Source organism: Meriones unguiculatus, chromosome 6 (assembly GCF_030254825.1).
Source record: "Meriones unguiculatus strain TT.TT164.6M chromosome 6, Bangor_MerUng_6.1, whole genome shotgun sequence".
NCBI lineage: Eukaryota > Metazoa > Chordata > Mammalia > Rodentia > Muridae > Meriones > Meriones unguiculatus.
Window position 1 is genome coordinate 50,112,741 of NC_083354.1, and position 18,248 is coordinate 50,130,988.

Here is an 18,248-nt window from a genome sequence, read left to right on the forward strand (position 1 = left end):
TAATAATAATAATAATAATAATGATTAAGTAGGACAATTGCAAATTAAGACTATTTTAATGAATTACATATTAGGCAGATTATTATGCTATGCTTCCTAGAATGACACCAAAGAAAATGTTAACAGTGCTGCTCCTAACAAATAGTACTAGTACTATCTGCTTTCAAAGACTCAGATCAATCCCTAGAAACATAAAACATACCATGATCAAATCACAGAAAAATAAAAAACTTCAATAGACTAGTAACAAGTAATATGATATGTAATGGTGGGACAAGCCTATAATTGCAGTACTTAGGAGATAGAGGGAGCAAGATCAGAAGTTCAAAATCACCCTAAACTATACAGTAAAGCCAAGGCCAGTCTGAACTAAATAGAGAACCTGTTCCCAGAATTAGAAAAGGAAAATAATAAGTTTTAAAAAAAAATTTATCATGCCAAGTGGTGGTGCTGCACACCTTTGATCCCAGCACTTAGGAGGCAGAGACACGTGAATCTCTGAGTTCAATGCCAGCCTGGTCTACAAAGCAAGTTCCAGAGCGGCCAGAGCTACATAGAGAAACCCTGCCTGGCAAACTGAAAAGTAAATAAATAAATTTATTACAAAAAGGGACAAACCTATATAATTTAAGCAAAAGATAAGAAAAATTTCTCAACAAAGATAAAGTCCAGAGGCATATGGCTTCACAAATCCAACCATACAGAAAAAAAAAGATTACTTCCTAGAATCAAGCAAGCAATAAACTTGACATGACATAAAGATAATGAGGGACAAAAAACAAAGACCACTTTAATGGTTAGATGTAAATCATTGATAAAAGTCAAACTGTCCTAAAATAATACCTAACAAATTACACAAGGAATGCGCTTCACTTTAAATAAAGGACACATCAAGACAAATCCACAGCTAATACAATACTGAAAGGAGAAAAGTGAAAGCTTTTTCTCTTAAGTCTAGAAGACAAGTATGCCAACTTTTCACCAGATTTTTCAACACAATTTATCAAGTCCTAGTCAGAGCAACCAAGAAAGAAAAATGTTCCACCTAAAAAAACAAACAAACAAACAAAAAAAAAAACACACCAATTTAGCCATTCATTCACACACACACACACACACACACACACACACACTCTTAGCTGAATTATTGAGCTTTAGGATTCACTAAGAGACCTTGTCTCAAAAAAATAAAAGATGGAAGCCAGGCAGGGTGGTGCACACCTTAGTACTTAGGAGGCAGAGGCAGGCAGATACCCAAGATCATGACCAGCCTGGTCAACAGAGTGAGTTCCAGTACCACCCAGTGCTACACAGAAAAACCCTGCCTCAAAAATAAAAAAACAAACAAAAATTGAAAAGTAAAAAATTGCAAAGGAAAGATACCCAACTTCAACCTCTGAATTTCACATGGATTCATTCTCTACCTCCCCAAGTCTTTCTCTGTCTCTCTCTCTCTCTCCCCCCACCAGCACGCGCCCACACACACACAAATACACGCACATCCATACACACACACCCCTGCATATCAACCAAATACATAGACTAAATGAAAAGCACAACACAGAATGCACACACAAAAATTTAAAAGTAAAAAATAACCAGAGAAAATCAAGAAAGCTATTCTGTTAGAAGTAGTTTAAAAGAAAATAATTAGTATGTGTGTTTATTGTTTTAGAGGTGGCAAGGCATGAAAGAATGGAGCCAATAAATGAGGTAGACTAAAGTCTCATGAAAAAGCCAACTTTATTCAAAGCATCAGACAATTTATACTCTGAGAGTTAAGAATAGTCAAATGAAAAGAGTGCACAATCACTGTGGCAAAAACATGTTTTTCCACAGAGGCACATGAATAACAACAGCTGAAGTAAACTCACTATTTTCTGCTATACATGGGAGCAGCATGAAAACACATTCCAAGAATAATTCCATTTTTGAAGAAACTGAGGTCACAAGATTCTTGTTTTGTTTTGTGTTTTTTCTTGGAGTTTTCTCACAATCACTCAGAATTCTCCTCACAGAGCTCCATTCTCCAACCATGTTCTGACACACATGGTATGGACCCAGCAGCCAGAAGAAGTTTCTCCAAAATTTTAGGTAAAAAGAAAAACTCAACAATTATATAGAAATTGAAATTATGTTATGCGTTCTGACGACAGTGGAATAAAGCTGTATATAAAAAGTAATAGAAACTACAGAAAATACACAAACTCATGAAAATTAAACAAGATGTTACTTAATGAAAAAGAGGTCAAGAAGAAAATTTTAAAGGTTCTAAAACTGAAAAAAAATAACAACATAATAAAAGCTTTGGAACAAAATGAAAACAATTATAAGAAGAAAATTCACTGCACTAAATGTCTATATAATTAGTGATGCACCTGGGGTCTTAGAAAAACAAGGGCAGACAATACCCAAAAAGGAGTAGGTATACTGGGCTTGGTGTGCTCAGGCCCTAATCCCATCACTGAGGAAGAAGAGGCAGGTGAGTGCTAGGCCAGTCAGGACTACAGTGAGATGCTGTCATGAATTAATTAATTAATTAATTAATTAATTAATTAATGATGATGAATGAATGAATGAATGCAAGAAAAAATAAGAAAGAGAGAAAGAAAGAGAAAGAGAAGAGACAATCTACACAAGGTCTGAAATCAATAAAACAGAAAAAATACAAAGATTCAGTGAAACAAAGAGTTGGTTCACTGACAAATCTTTTAGTCAAATTAACCAAAAGAGAAGATCTAAATTAATAAAATTAGACGGAAAAGGAGGCATTACAACAGACACTGAGGAAATTCAGAGAATCCTAAGTACTTATTTCTAAAACTTATTTAGAGAATCCTAAGTACTTATTTCCATAAAACCGTAAAATCCAAAAGAAACAGTGACTCTCTGGATGTATAGCAAAGCTAAATCAAGATGAAATAAACACTTTAAATAGAACCATAACATTCAAGAAGATAGAAACGGCAATTAAAAATCTCCCATCTAAATAAAGCCAGAGGCTAGCTGGATTCAGTTAAGAATTCTACAAGACCTTCAAAGAAGAACACATATACTCTTTAAATTACTCCACAAAACAAAAAAGGAAGGACCATTTCCAAATCTTACAAAGCCAGTATCACTCTGATACTAAAACCAGACAAAGACCAAATAACAAGGATGATAAACCAATATATCTAATGAATAAACATGGATTCAAATAGTCAACATGCACAAAATTCAACTCCAGGTGGATGAAGGGTATCAACATAAGATCTCAGACCCTGAGTCTCAAAGAAAAGAAAACAGAGAACATACTTGAATTCAGTGGCACAGAAAGGGGCTTTCTGAACAGGATTCCAACTACACAGATAAACAATAAATGGGAACTCATGAAACTAATAAGCTTCTGTACAGCAAAGAACACCATCATCCAAGTTCAGAAGCAGCCCAAAGAATGAATAAAAATCTTTACCAGCTACACATCTGGCAGGGGGTTAGTATCTACAATGTACCAAGAACTTTAAAAAAAAAAAAAAAAAAATTAAATATCGAGAAAACAATTAAACAGTGGGACATGGAGGGCTGGAAAGATGGCTGAGTGATTAAGAACAAGTACTGATCTTCTAGATGACCTCAGTTCATTGCCAGGCATCTGTACCAGGGAGACTGTAATTCCAGCTCCAGTAGAGTCAATACCTCTGGTCTCCATGGGTACCCACATCCATCTACACACATACTTATATACATTCACATACTCAGTCTCTCTCATACACACACACCCACACCCACATTCATCTACACACATACTTATGTACACACAGTCACACACACAGATAATTAAAAATAAAATTTTAGAATGTGAAACATGAGCTAAATAAGAGTTCAGAATCCAGACAGTCCTGATGAGACCTAACAGCCTAGGAAGACCTCATCCACCAGTGGACTAGAGGAGGGGCATAGCAGGGAAAGAGGGAGGGAGGGGGGACCAGGAGGAGATGAGAGAGGGGGCTACAGCTGGGATACAAAGTGAATAAATTGCAATAAATAATAATAACAATGATTTTTTAAAAAAAGATGAAATACAATTAGCTGACAAGCATTCAAAATATGTATGTTCAGTACGGTGGTTTGATTAGGTATGGTCCCCATGTGTGCGACTGCCCTTACGGAGTGGCACTACGTGGCACTATTAGGTATTAGGAAGTGTGGCCATGTTGAAGGAAGTATATCACTGTCGAAGCAGGCTTTGAGGTTACCCATGTCCAAGCTACATTCAGTATGGCACACATTCTCCTCCTGCTGCCTGCAGATTAAGATGGAGAACAGTTCCTTCTCCAGCACCATGTCTGCCTGCAAGGCACCATAGTGTCCGCCAAGATGATAACGAACTAAACTTCAGAAACTAAAAGCTAGCACCAATTAAATGCTTTTCTTTACAAGAGTTGCTGTGGTCATGGTGTCTCTTCACCGGAATAAAAACCCTAAGACATTCAGTATCCCTAGCTATAGGTACAAACTATCTTGAGAATTTCTCTTACCCCAGTAAGAATGGCTACAGACCAAAAAACAAAAGTCTATCAACAATGTGTAGAAAGAGGACCACTTATTCATTGATAGCTGGAATGCAACTGGTACAGCCTATAAAAATTATATATGAATGTTCCCCAAAAAGCTAGAAATACATGATCTACAACACGATCCATCGATTCCACTGTTAGGCAACTAAACAAAGGACTCTCTAGCCTACTCTAAAAATATGTGATCATCCATGTGTATTGCTGCTCTATTCACAATAGCTAAAAACAGAAAAGGACATAAACTGATGAGATCATGAAAAGAAGGTAAATTTTCATAGTGGAATATTATTGGGCTGTCAAAAAATCAAATTATAGCTGAAGCTGGAAAAAATCATTCTGAGTATGGTGATCCTAACTCAGAAAGATAAATATGTATTTTCTCTAATTTGTAGATGTTAGCCTTGAATCTTCAGGTAATATGTGTTACATCTGGGATACTCAGAGGTCAGGAAATTAGTAAGAGACCATGGAAGGGTAGGTGTCCTCAAGGAAGGAGATATAGAGATATAGTGGTCAAGGTATTCAAGAGGAATAATGGTATAAGAAAGCTTTAATGTAGAGGAGGATAAAAGGACAGGAAGATGATGGAAGACAGAAGAGATAACGAATACTAAAGACACACTGAAATACATATACATACATACATACACACACACACATATGTACAAACATATGTGTGTGTACAAACGTGTGTGTGTGTATGTGTATAGTTTAAACAGAGTTACCTATAATGAGGAAATAATGACCTTACTAGGCACCACAGGATAACAAAAGGAAAAAACACAAACAAACAAACAGTGCCAGGAATGGGCTATCTCCTTTGGAGCTATTGGCACGTGCACCACTATAGGCCATTAAACATTACACATTACTGTCAGTGTTCTTGATCACCCACCAGAACTTGACAGTAAGACATTGCTGAAAACAGAATATACTTAAGTCCTAAAAGAAGAAAAAATGAAGCTGCAATTGACCCAGAAGTTTCATCCCTACTCACTAGCTTCCATTGTGCTGAAAGGGGCTATATACCCTACTGGAGGAGAAAAGAAATGACCACTCTTACCCTAGTGTGAACCTTGTGAGCTAGCAAGGTTGTAAGCTGCTAGGTAGAACCTGCTAAGTAGAACTATGTAGAACCTGGTAACCTGGCAAAACATGCCCACTGATACAGCAGTGACTTGGATATATCTCCACCAGATGAAATCTAGAGCTGGCATCATTATTGGGGCTAATAACTTGAGGCTAGACAGCTCATATGCTCTAGGGAAGATCCTACTACTAATTAATATTCTGCTTAATGAACAAAGTATTAAACCAACTCCTAATCATTTAATATTAAACCTACATATTAGTGCAAGCCCTCATCAGAGAAACTTTTTTTTCTTCCACAGTTGGCAAGTAACACAGAGAACCAACACAACTAACCAAAAGAAGAGAAAGAGAGACTGCACAATGTTCAAGTCCCTCAATCAAAGGCGATCATGACTGACTATGGAGCAGAGGACTGTAAAAACGATATGTGGTGGACGGCTACTAGAAAACAATATTTTCTAGACACAGTAGGGAAGTTGCATATATGAATTTATATTAGTTGAGACAGCATGAATAAAACCTGTACAGGATTAAAGCAAAAAAAAAAAATCTACCATGAAGAACGGAAGTGGACATGAAGCCAAGCCTCAGGTTAAGGAGCTACTGCAGTTGACAGCTGCTGTAAGAGGCAAAGTTAGTTTTATTCAAGGGTGCATCCCTACTAGATACACTACCATCCAACAATGACAAGAATAAACACTTCATGGAAAAGATCTCAAAACTGTATGTAACATGTAAATGGGATCATGTAAAACTAAAGTTTTTCTATACAGCAAAATGAACCAATAAAGAGCAAAAAGACAACTTATCAAATGGTGAAAATTTATTGCTAACTAAACATGAGACTAATATACAAATTAAATAAAAAATTCAAAATGATCCAAGCTAAAATTACATGATAGAAATAAATTTTTAAAGGACATCAATAATAACAGGTGAGTAAAAATATACTCTAAGTGATAATGAGGAAATGCCAATCAAAACCATAAAAAGATATCATTTCACCCCACTGAGAATATGGTACCAACAAAGATAAAAAAAAAGGTAAGCAATGTTAATGAAGATAAAGAAAATGGAAAATTCTCATATAGTATAGAAGAAATGTAAATCAGAACAATTTTTCTGGAGACAGAATAGTGATTTCTTACAAAAGTCAACTGTAACTACTATATGGCACAGCAATCTCATTGCTAGATGTATCTTCAAAGAAAAAGAAACTAGTATGTTCAAAACACATCTACAACACTATGTTTATTGAAGATTTGCAAGATACAAAATCAAGTTAGGCATCTACTAAAAAATGTGGTATATATACCACATTAAAAATAAAGTCAGAATCTGTGAGTCCAACGCCAGCCTGGTCTACAAAGCGAATCTAGACTAGCCAAGGCTATAGAGAAAAACCTTGTTTCAAGAAACAATCAAACAAAACAAAATAAAAAACAAAAACCAGAACCATAGCGTGCGAGAGTAGGAATCAATCTGGAAGACTTTTCTATCAAGTGAAAGAAGATCAAGCAAGCGTGTGTGTGCGTACACACACACATACATACACACACACACACCAGCTACTATATATCTGCAGAGACTTAAACAAGACTTCAGAATGAGAGAGGAGCAATGGTTAACAGAAATCGGGAGTAGGGTAGAAGAGTATAAAAAAGTTGATTAATTGAATTAGGAGGATTCAAGTCTAGTGTTCAATAACACAGTTGGATGACTATGGTTAACAATAAATTTATAATTCAAAATAACTGAATTTTGAACGTGCTAGGCATAAAAGTGTTATGCCCAATATGAATGGATATATTACTAGTCTGATTTAGTCACTCCTTATTGTGTGTATGTATCAAACACACCTTGGGGCTCAGTGAAAAATGTTGTTATCAGGTAGGCATGAAGACCAGAATTTGATTCCCAGAACCCATATATAATGCTAAGTAAGCAAGGTGGCCAGCCTCTAATTCCAACCTCACAAAGCTGAGGTAACAACCTGACAAACCAGTCTAGTCTGGTAAACATATACATATACATACACATATACATATACATGCAAGGTCAGGGTTCAACTGAAAGACCCTAACTCAATGAATAAGGTGGAAAGCAACTAAGGAAGATCTCTAAGTAAATGTCAGGCACAGATATCCCACACAAACACATAAGCACAAACATGAAACAACAGAAAAATAAACAAGTTCATTCACACATGTACACAAATCAAACTCACATACAAAAAAAAGATCACATTTTGTCCAAATAAATAGGTAAAATTAGCCAAGCATGGTGGCACACGCCTGTAATCCCAGCTCTCAGGGAGACAGAGGTAGGCAGATCTCTGTGAGTTTGAAAGCAGACTGGTCTACAAAGCTAGTCAGGCCAGCCAAGGCTACACAGAGAAACCATGTCTTGAAAAAACAAAAACAAAAAAGTAATAAATAAGCTGTCAAGGAGACTTAGTAGGTAGAGATACTTGCTGTTAAGCCTGATCTCTGAATTTCATTCCCGGAACCCACATAGTAGGAGAGAACTGATTCCTGCAAATTGACCTATGACCTCCATAGGCATGCTTGTCCATACACACAAAAGTCTCACACTCACATACACACTCCAAATAAAAAAAATGTGAACAACAAAATAACAACAGAAATAATTGAAAATAGTAATTAGTTAAAAATGTCTACCAACCAAAATTTGAGACAGAAATGGTTAATAGAAAATGTTTAATCATTCCTGAAGATAGTTTATCATTGAAATGACTCAAGTATGATCATTCTGATGACCAGAGAATAAACATGTATTATTTACTATTTGCATTTCCATAAAAACTCCAGTCCTAGTTGGCACAATAAAAGAGTTAATCATCAAGATATACAAAACTTTAAATTAAGAACAGCATATTGCAGAGGCTTAGTTATATACACATCAAAATTAAAATAATATTACACCCTGCTGAAAAAGTGGTTACTTAAAGGAAAAAGGTAAGCCTTTAATCTCAAAATTTTTAATTGGAGAATAAATTTCCATGAATCACAGAAAAGCAAGGCAACCTGCCCCTATATTTTCAGAATAATAACATGGTAACATGAGAAACTTAAAAAAATCTCACACTAATGTGGGGCCAGGGACCCATGCAAGCAGGGGAGACAACCTGGAGCAAGAGTGAGGTTGAGGCATATTGTCTGGAGACCCATAGGCAGGAGCAGGACTGCCTCCTCCCTGTTCTGGGTGTGCATGTCTCCTACACTATCTCTGCCACCCTTCAAGCAGTCCAGTAGCCTGGCGGCCAGATTATAGGTTAAACTTCCTCTCCCCTGGAAATTCCTCTTCATGCAAATAAAGCATTCCCAGCACCTTAGCCCTGGGCAATAATGGATATTACTCCCCAAAGGTTTAAAAAGCCTTTGTCCCATCACCAGTCTAGCAATTAAAAAAGCTGTCTCACTGGAGCTATCTCCCAAAAAGTCTGTTTCTCTCATGCATCTCCTGGCTCTTCCTGCCTTGCTCCTCTTCCTAGGAACAAACATTTGTGACAGGGCGTGGTCAAGCTGTTAAGGGTCACACTATTAAGAGTCATGCCATTAGGGGCTGGAGAGATGGCTCAGAGGTTAAGAGTGCTGGCTGCTCTTCCAGAGGTCATGAGTTCAATTCCCAGCAACCACATGATGGCTCACAACCATCTATAATGAGGACTGGTGCCCTTTGCTGGTGTGCAGGTCTACATGCAGACAGAACATTATATACATAATAAATAAATCTTCAAAAAAAAAAAACAAAGTCATGCCATTTAAGACGGGGAAGCCAGGCCAGGAACTGCACACTAATTAGAAGATTCCTTCACTCTTCCCAAAATGTTTGTGTAAGGAAGGCTATATAAATAATGCTTCTTCAAAAAAAAAAAAAAAAAGTATTATAAAGACTACAAAGCAAAAAAAAAAAAAAATGTCTTCTCCACAATTTTTCTCCTTTAAATAAAAACCATACAGTCAAAAAGTATACAAGCAAGTAGAAGCAAATACACGGTCAGATGAAGATTTCTCCCATGTTTTGTTTTAAGGTTGGCCCAAAATAGTAATTCTAGCAAAAGAGAATTAACCACATTCAAAAAAAATCATGTTAAATAAGTCACTACAATCTACCTGTCTTCCAATGTACACAGTAAGTGATCAAACACTGTAATGGTTTGAATAAAAGGCTCATCTATTTGAATGGTTAGTCATCACGGAGTGGCCCTAGAGAAGGATTAGCAGGTATGGCTTTGTTGGAGTAGGTATGGCCTTGTTGGAGGGAGTGCGTTACTGGGGAAAGGAGTTTGAGATTTCAACAGGGACACGCCAGGCCCAGTTGTCTGTCTCTTCTCCTGCTGCCTGCGGATCTAGATGTAGAACTCCCAGCTACTTCTCCAGCACCACGACTGTCTCTGCTGCCATGCTCTTCACCTTGAAGGTAATGGACTAAACTTCTAAACTATAGCAAGGCCTAATAAAATGTTCTTTTGTAAAAGTTGCCTTTGTCATGGTCTCTGTTCACAGCAATGGAACACTGACTAAGACAAACAGCATAACCATAAATTGTAAGAAGTAGATTCTATTTGCATTAAGAGAATAATGATACTAAGTAAGGATGTCAATTACTTGTTTGTGTTTGCAATTGTGATATTTTGTTTTTATTTTCATTTATTCCATCTAGTAAGTTGATTCCTAAGGCTGGTCATAAAACCCTACTTTTTTTTTCTCACCTTCTGTCATGGGCCTAGCCAAAACAGGAAATTAAAACTTCTGTTACCCATATTGTCCAAAAAATCCTCCTATGATCCTCCTAACACAAACGGGTTTTGCTCCAGAGTCTGGAGAAGAGAGTGCCCATACAAAGTAAGGTTGAGAAGAATGCTAATGCATTCAAGCCTTGCTGAGTTCCCCCAGCCAACATAAAAGTACTATATATGTGATGAAGTTTCCACAACATGATCCTGGATAGCTAAATATGACGAAGTTCCTGGAAAATAACACAAATTAATTGGTACTAAAGGTCTTTCAACCCTTCTTCCATACCTTGCCCAACATATCTCTTTACCTGCAATATTAATAATTTTTGAAGCTCAGTAATGAAAATATGTGATATCTTACTCTACTATGTCTTCTATAAAGAAAGTTAAGGTTTTTCATAAGAACTTTCATAAAATAGAAAAAGATTGCTACAATTGCAAACCAAATCATAGATAAATAAGAACAGTAAATCTTAACATTCTGATATATTGTTACTATCTCTCAAAGTTTATTTTATTTAAAGGGTAACTGAAACTCATAGAATTTGTAAAGACACCCCTCAAAGTAGGGACTCCTTATACACTTCTAAATTTTCAACTCATGAATTATTACGCAGATATACTAAAACTTGGCTCAAGCTTTAAAATATTACTATCAAAATGCACATTTAGAAGCTGCCGTAAAAAAAAGTTGAGAGTGAACAGCAGCATGTCTCAACTGCACTTCTTTCAAAACTCCTTCTGTGCTTTCAAGGACAGACAGCAAAGGTGCTACAATTTCCCTTTGCTGACACTGCTAAGCCAAAGGAAATTTTCCAAGAATCTCTGCTGTGCCACTGAAATAAAAAACATAAAATATTAACAGCATTAATACAAGAACTGAAAAACAAATTATGTCAAGATTATCTATGGGAAAGCATTGAAGAATAAAGAGAAAGTATAGCACATACTGGAGGCCGGCCAGGACGACCCCTTTTTCTTTTTCCTTTGACCTCTGTTTCTTCAAGCTCGCTGCCAGCATCAGAATGGGCAGTAGTCTCATTAGTTGAATCCCTAGAAAATGACAGGTTGTTGTAGTGAACAAATTAATAAATACAATGCAGCTCCGTTCTACTACTCCCTTTAGCTGGGATCACTGACACGCAGCAGTTAACACTGCTATTTTCAAAAGTTCAGTAAGCCAAAATATATACACTCCCTATCCAATGTCACTTCGCACTAAATAAAATTTAAATCACCAAAATAAAAAGGAATAAATTAATGTAAAAATAACAGCTGCTCTATAAAATATAAATATACAGAATGAATAAAAAACTTAATTCTTCAAGATTTTAAAAAACTGGCTTTAGAGGAAATTTATAAGACCATGGAAGGCGGTATGCTAGTAAATATTTAACAAGTGCTTCTTTAAAAGAAAAGCATCTACAGTACAAAAGATAAACAATAATAAAAACACAATCCTCTTGACTGGAAATTCTATGCAGCCAACTGAATATAACAAAATGACTATTTTTGCCAACCTGTTATTAGTGTTCTTTTTAATAAATAGGATAAGTGAAATGAAAAAGACACCTATAGCACCTTCACTTGGTAGTCAATGCTGGAGTGACTTTTTGCTGAATCCGATAATAGTTCAAACATAATACAATACTGTTCTGAAACAGTATTTCCAACATTGAAAGCTAGTATAACTGACTCTGATGAACCTTTAACTTTAATCCATTTTAGTAACAATTTATCATTTTCTTAAGTGTACAAATAACAGATAAAGTCATTGTGTATAGCATTTGCTGGTTTTCTTGGTATAAATACTCTCCCTAAAACCAATTTCAAACGATCAACACACCATCACTAGAAAGTGATAAATAGCATACTATTGAAACTTATTTCCAAATAAAGGAAAAAAGAAAATCCATTTATACCACATGCATGAAATAAAAATAACAACCTCAAGATAACAATGATATACTTTCTAACTGTAAAATGGTGATTATTACATGTTTTATTTCAATGTGATTTATTTCATTTCTTTTTTCCCCCACAGTAAGTACATGTGGTATACAGCTATACATGTTCACCCCAAAGTACTCTTGCCGGTGAATACTTGTATTGAGCCTCTAAGCCACCATCCCAGACACTGCTTTACTTCATTTAATTTTTACATAATTTAACTTTTTATAATAGCTGTATTATACTAAATTGGCTTAAAAAATTCACAAATATTACACCCAATAGTAAGTCCAACTCAAATTTCTCAATTTGCTTCCCTAACACTCTTCTTCATCTTGGTTCCCTCTTTGTATTGATCCTTTCCTTAAAGTTCAATTTTTAATGTCTGTAATTCTGCTATTTTTATTGCACTGTATTCCTTTGGAGATCTTACACATAATGTGCATTATGTGTAAAATTATTATAAATAAATTTAATCCCTTAACAGAACATTTGACCACATTCCAGGTCTTTAATTCAAGATTGTTAACTTGTATGAGTGAAATGCTTCTTTAAAGCCACCTCAAATTCAAATATCAAAATTAATTCTATTGCAATTAGACTTGCTTCTAGATTTATGTTTGTAGAAATGACATTAATCAACTAATTTTTAAAATTAGTGTATATTTAAAATTTATATAAAATTTAGTACCTTTAAAATTATACTGTCACTCAAACCCATAAAATTGTTATTCTTTTGTGCTTCTTGCAAACACACATGTTGCTCTGCAGTGTAACAGTCTCTCACCAGAAGGGGGGGGGGAGAAAGGATGTGAGAATATAGGCAAGGGATAGGGTCTGGGAGTATTTGAAAAAGAAAGAAAAATCAGTGGTCTCATTTGTTCCATTATTACCATGACTTTAAAAATAGGGGGAAAGCCCTCACCTCCCTGTCTCTACCATAGCCTCCATGTTTGGTACTATACCCATTTCCATGTGCAATCCAGTTTAAAATACTAGTGCTACTAACATTCAGTTTTTGAAGGGAATCTGTCATTTGAAATATGCCAGATATATTCCAAATATAAATAATGTGAATAATAATCAGGGCCAGCTAGCTTTTTCTTAAAGAACCACACAGCAACTACTTTAGACTTGTACTAGACTTCTGGCCCCACAGGATAGATATGGACACACATAAAATTTAATGGACAAACACAGTTATGTTCAAGGAATAAGTTTACTTTTTTTTTTTTTTGGTTAAACAGTCAACAGTCAGTTTAATCAGGATTGCTTACAAGAGACAACTGTACAGACAGCTATAATACTTAGGACAATAAGAAAACATATCCAGCAAAGGTTAACCATCTAAACATCATTGAAAAGGGTGATGGTCTTATAAGACACATGGTATCATGATCTCTCTATCTCTCTCTCTCTCTCTCTCTCTCTCTCTCTCTCTCTCTCTCTCTCTCTCCCCAAGTAGCCTTTGGCTACCTGCAAATGTTGGTTAAAAGTTAGGGCCTTGTGATACCTATACGAATAACCATATTGAGTTTTTTTTTGTTTTTTTGTTTTGTTTTTTGTTTTGTTTTTTTTTTTGCGGGAGGAGACCCTTAAAAATCAGAATTATTAGTAGTCATTTATCCATCGTTGATCTAGTTGTTCTTATTTGGTTCAATTCTTTGTAATTTGCATTTATTCATTACAGTACAAACAGATAATCTCTCCTATGGTTTAGCATATATTGCTATTAGTATATGTTTTGGCAAAAGGCGCATAAATAAGGTTAGAAATGTATTACTATCTGAGTTTTATAAATGAGACCATCTGAAAAACTGATCTACTGTCACAGATTTAAGACATGGTAGAGTCTGTTTAATTTCAAACTGGATTTAAATTCTTGTATTTCCATGTGAGGATACTGAAATACTAACTATTTGTATTTATCTAAGCTAGACAAACTAGCTAAAAGCTACTAAACATTAGACAAAGCTCCAAGATGACTACAGGAGATATCCAGATCCATCTTAGAGAAAGTAAGCCATTAGTGTAATTGATTTGTGCTGGAATAATAAAGTTTAGTAACAAAAGAAACCATATTTTAAGTATGAATTGAGAAATAATACTGTCAACTGCAGCCAGTTTAAAAGTCAGAACTTTTGTTAACAACTGACAGTACACTTTGTTTTGTATATATGCATATTAGCATGTAGAAGTCTTCAATATCAAAAAGTGAAAAAAGACTTAAGAACACAATAAAAAGCTGTACTTTTCCTCACCTCAAGTCTTCAATCATACTCTGGGCCTTACCAATAACAGTATGATTAATATCCTACTACTGTGGGTAGAGAACCGGAAAACTGATTAAGAACACTTGTTCTTGCAAAAAGCCCAACTTCAGTTCCCAGCACCTACATGGTAGCTAACAACTGTCTATAACTCCAGTGTCAAGGAAGTCACCTTCTTGTGACTTCCACAAGAACCAAGTATGTGTGTGGTACGCATACATACATGAAGATAAACACTCCTGATATACATTTACAAAAACTAAAAGTTAAAAAAATAAATATCTATCCTCACTCAGAAAGGCAAATGGGACGGAAATCAGAAGAGGGAAAAAACAGGGAAAATGACAGCAGCCTACCACAGAGGGTCACTGAAACACACTACCCAGCAGGGTATCAAAGCAGATGCTGAGACTCATAGCCAAACTTTGGGCAGAGTGCAGGGAATCTTATGGAAGAAGGGAGAGATAGAAAGACCTGGAGGGGACAGGAGCTCCACAAGGAGACCAATAAAGCCAAAAAAAACCTGGGCCCAGGGGTCTTTTCTGGACTGATACTCCAACCAAGGACCACACATGGAGATAACCTAGAACCCCTGGCAGCTCAGTATCCAAGTGGATTTCCTAGTAATGGGAACAGGGACTGTCTCTAACATGAACTCAGTGGCTGGCTCTTTGATCACCTCCCCCTGAGGGGGGAGCAGCATAGTGAAAATGGTCATCCTGCCAAAAGCAATCTACAGATTCAATGTAACTCGCATCAAAATACCAACACAATTCTTTACAGACCTTGAATGAACAATTCTCAATTTCATAGAGAAAAACAAACAAACCCAGAATTGCCAAAACAATCCTGTACAACAGATCATATGGAGGTATCTCCATCCCTGATCTCAAGCTGTACTACAGAGCAATAGTAATAAAAACTGCATGGTACTGGCACAGAAACAGACTGGTAGATCAATGGAATCAAATACAAGAGCCGGAAAGAAACCCACACACCTATGGATACCTGATTTTGGACATACAATGGAAAAATGACAGCATCTCCAACAAATGGTGCTGGTCTAACTGGATGTCTCCATGTAGAAAAATGCAAATAGATCCACATTTAACACCCTGCACAAAGCAAAAGTCCAAGTGCATCTAAATCTGTTTGCAGAAAAAGTGGAGAAGAGCCTAGAACTCACTGGCACAGGAGACAACTTCCTGAACAGAACACCAACAGCACAGACTCTAAGATCAACAATCAATAAATGGGACCTCATGAAATGGAAAAGCTTCTGTAAAGCAAAGGACATTGTTGTCAGAACAAAGGATCTTAATGAACCGTATATCTGACAGAGGGCTGATATCCAGAATACATAAAGAACTCAAGAAGTTAAACACCAACAAATCAAGTAATCCAATTAAAAAATAAGGTATAGAACTAAACAGAGAATTCTCCATAAAGGAATAGCGAATGGCAGAGAAACACTTAAAAGAAATGCCCAACCTCCTTAGTCATCAGAGAAATGCAAATCAAAATGACCCTGAGATTTCACTTTGCACCCATTAGAATGGCTAAGATCAAAAACTCAAGTGACAACACATGCTGGAGAGGATGTGGAGAAAGGGGAACCCTCCTCCATTGCTGGTGGGAATGTAAACTTGTACTACCACTTTGGAAATCAATCTGGTCCTTTCTCAGACAATTATAAATAGTGCTACCTCAAGATCTGGCTTTATCACTCCTAGGCATAAATGCAAAATATGCTCAAATACACAACAAGGACATTTGATTAACCATGTTCATAGCAGCTTTATTCCAGGTAGCCAGAGCCTGAAAACAACCCAGATGTCCCTCAATGGAGGGATGGATACAGAAATTGTAGTAGATTTACACAACGGAATAAATACTACTCAGCAATTAAAAACAAGGAAATCATGAAATCTGCAGGCAAATGGTGGGAACTCGGAAAGATCATCCTGAGTGAAGTATCCCAGAAGCAGAAAGAAACACATGGTATATACTCACTTATAAGTGGATATATACCACATATAAGATAAGATAAACATAATAAAATCTGTACACCTAAAGAAGCAAAGCAAGAAGGAGGACCCTGGGTAAGATCATCAATCCTCATTCGGAAAGGCAAACAGGACAGACATCAGAAGAGGGAGAAAACAGAGAAAAGGACAGGAACTTACCATAGAGGGCCTTTGAAAGACTCTACCCAGCAGGGTATCAAAGCAGATGCTGAGACTCATAGCCAAACTTTGGGCAGAATGCAGGGAATCTTATGGAAAAAGGGAGAGATAGAAAGACCTGGAAGGGGTAGGAGCTCCACAAGGAGAGCAACAGAACCAAAAAACCTGGTCTCAGGGGTTTTTTCTGAGACTGATACTCCAACCAAGGACCATGCATGGAGATAACCTAGAACCCCTGTACAGATGTAGCCCATGGCTGCTCAGTATCCAAGTGGGTTCCCTATTAAGGAGAACAGGGACTGTCTCTGACATAAATTCAGTGGCTGGCTCTTTGATCACCACCCTCTGAGGGGGGTGCAGCCTTACTAGGCCACAGAGGAAGACAATGCAGCCAGTCCTGATGAGACCTGATAGGCTAGGGTCAGATGGAAGGGGAGGAGGACCTCTCCTATCAGTGGACTTGGAGAGGGGCATGGGATGAGAAGAAGGAGGGATGGTGGGATTGGGAGGGAATGAGAGAGTGAGCTACAGCTCAAATACAATGTGAATAAACTGTACATAATAATTAATATAAAAAATTAAAATTAAAATAAAAGAATTTCATACAAAAAAAAACAAAAAATACAGTAAAAATGAAAAACAATAGTAATTGAGAGCAAAACACTACAAACCAGAAAGGATTTGAAAAAAATGTGGCACTTCCATGAAAAAAAGGAGTGTGGCTAAAGGTACTACCAAAGAGGATGTGGCTGAGGCTACAAGTACTACCATCACAAAGAAAGTTAAGTGCCCTGCACTGTAACAACAAAAGATGCCTCACTGTTTTCTCCGGAATCAATGCCTTCACTCATCACACCCACATAGGTGTGATAAGAGAACCAAGGGAGACAGTTCTTAAAGACTCCAGTTGGCTCTGCTCAGATACAGGGAAACTACCTAGGAAACTGAGTGCAGCTGCATTGGAGGCAGACCCTGTCATTTTGCAAATTAATTCTGGGTTTGCTGGAATGCAAAAGTGAGGTAAAGAGTCATGGAGGCTTCCAGGAAAATTTCAAGTAAGAAAGCCAAAAAGGCAAGAAAGTACACATCAGGCTCAGAATTCTGGCAAGGTGGCAAGAGAAGCGATAAAGGTGAAGCTGAAGCTCTAATGGAGACAGGGTAAAAATCAGAGATGCCAGGAACATAGAAGAAGCTCCAGGTCCAGCAAAATCAGGACAAAAAAGTGACCATACAAACAGCAACTGTCCAAACTCTTTGGCGTTCATAACACACTACCGTTTCCTCAGAATTACAAACACAGAGATAGAGGATTTAATGTTTTGTTGCTGGGTTTTAGTTCTACTCTGGTCTAATTTCTCCTTTTTGTTTTCCTATTTATCCCTTTGGGAATAAGAATTTTTCTTGTGCCACTATAACTTAGAAGTAGGTA

The 18,248-nt window shown here is 36.7% G+C and overlaps 1 protein-coding gene across 1 annotated transcript in view; it reads right to left on the reverse strand.

The window, feature by feature from the left end:
* The window catches only part of Stag1 (STAG1 cohesin complex component), a 288,399-nt gene that overhangs the window by 197,354 nt on the left and 72,797 nt on the right, over nucleotides 1–18,248 (reverse strand). Inside the window, exon 3 of the mRNA XM_060385437.1 lies at nucleotides 11,364–11,466. Within this exon, the coding sequence (XP_060241420.1) occupies nucleotides 11,364–11,466 (103 nt within the window). The remainder of the gene's footprint in view (nucleotides 1–11,363; nucleotides 11,467–18,248) is intronic.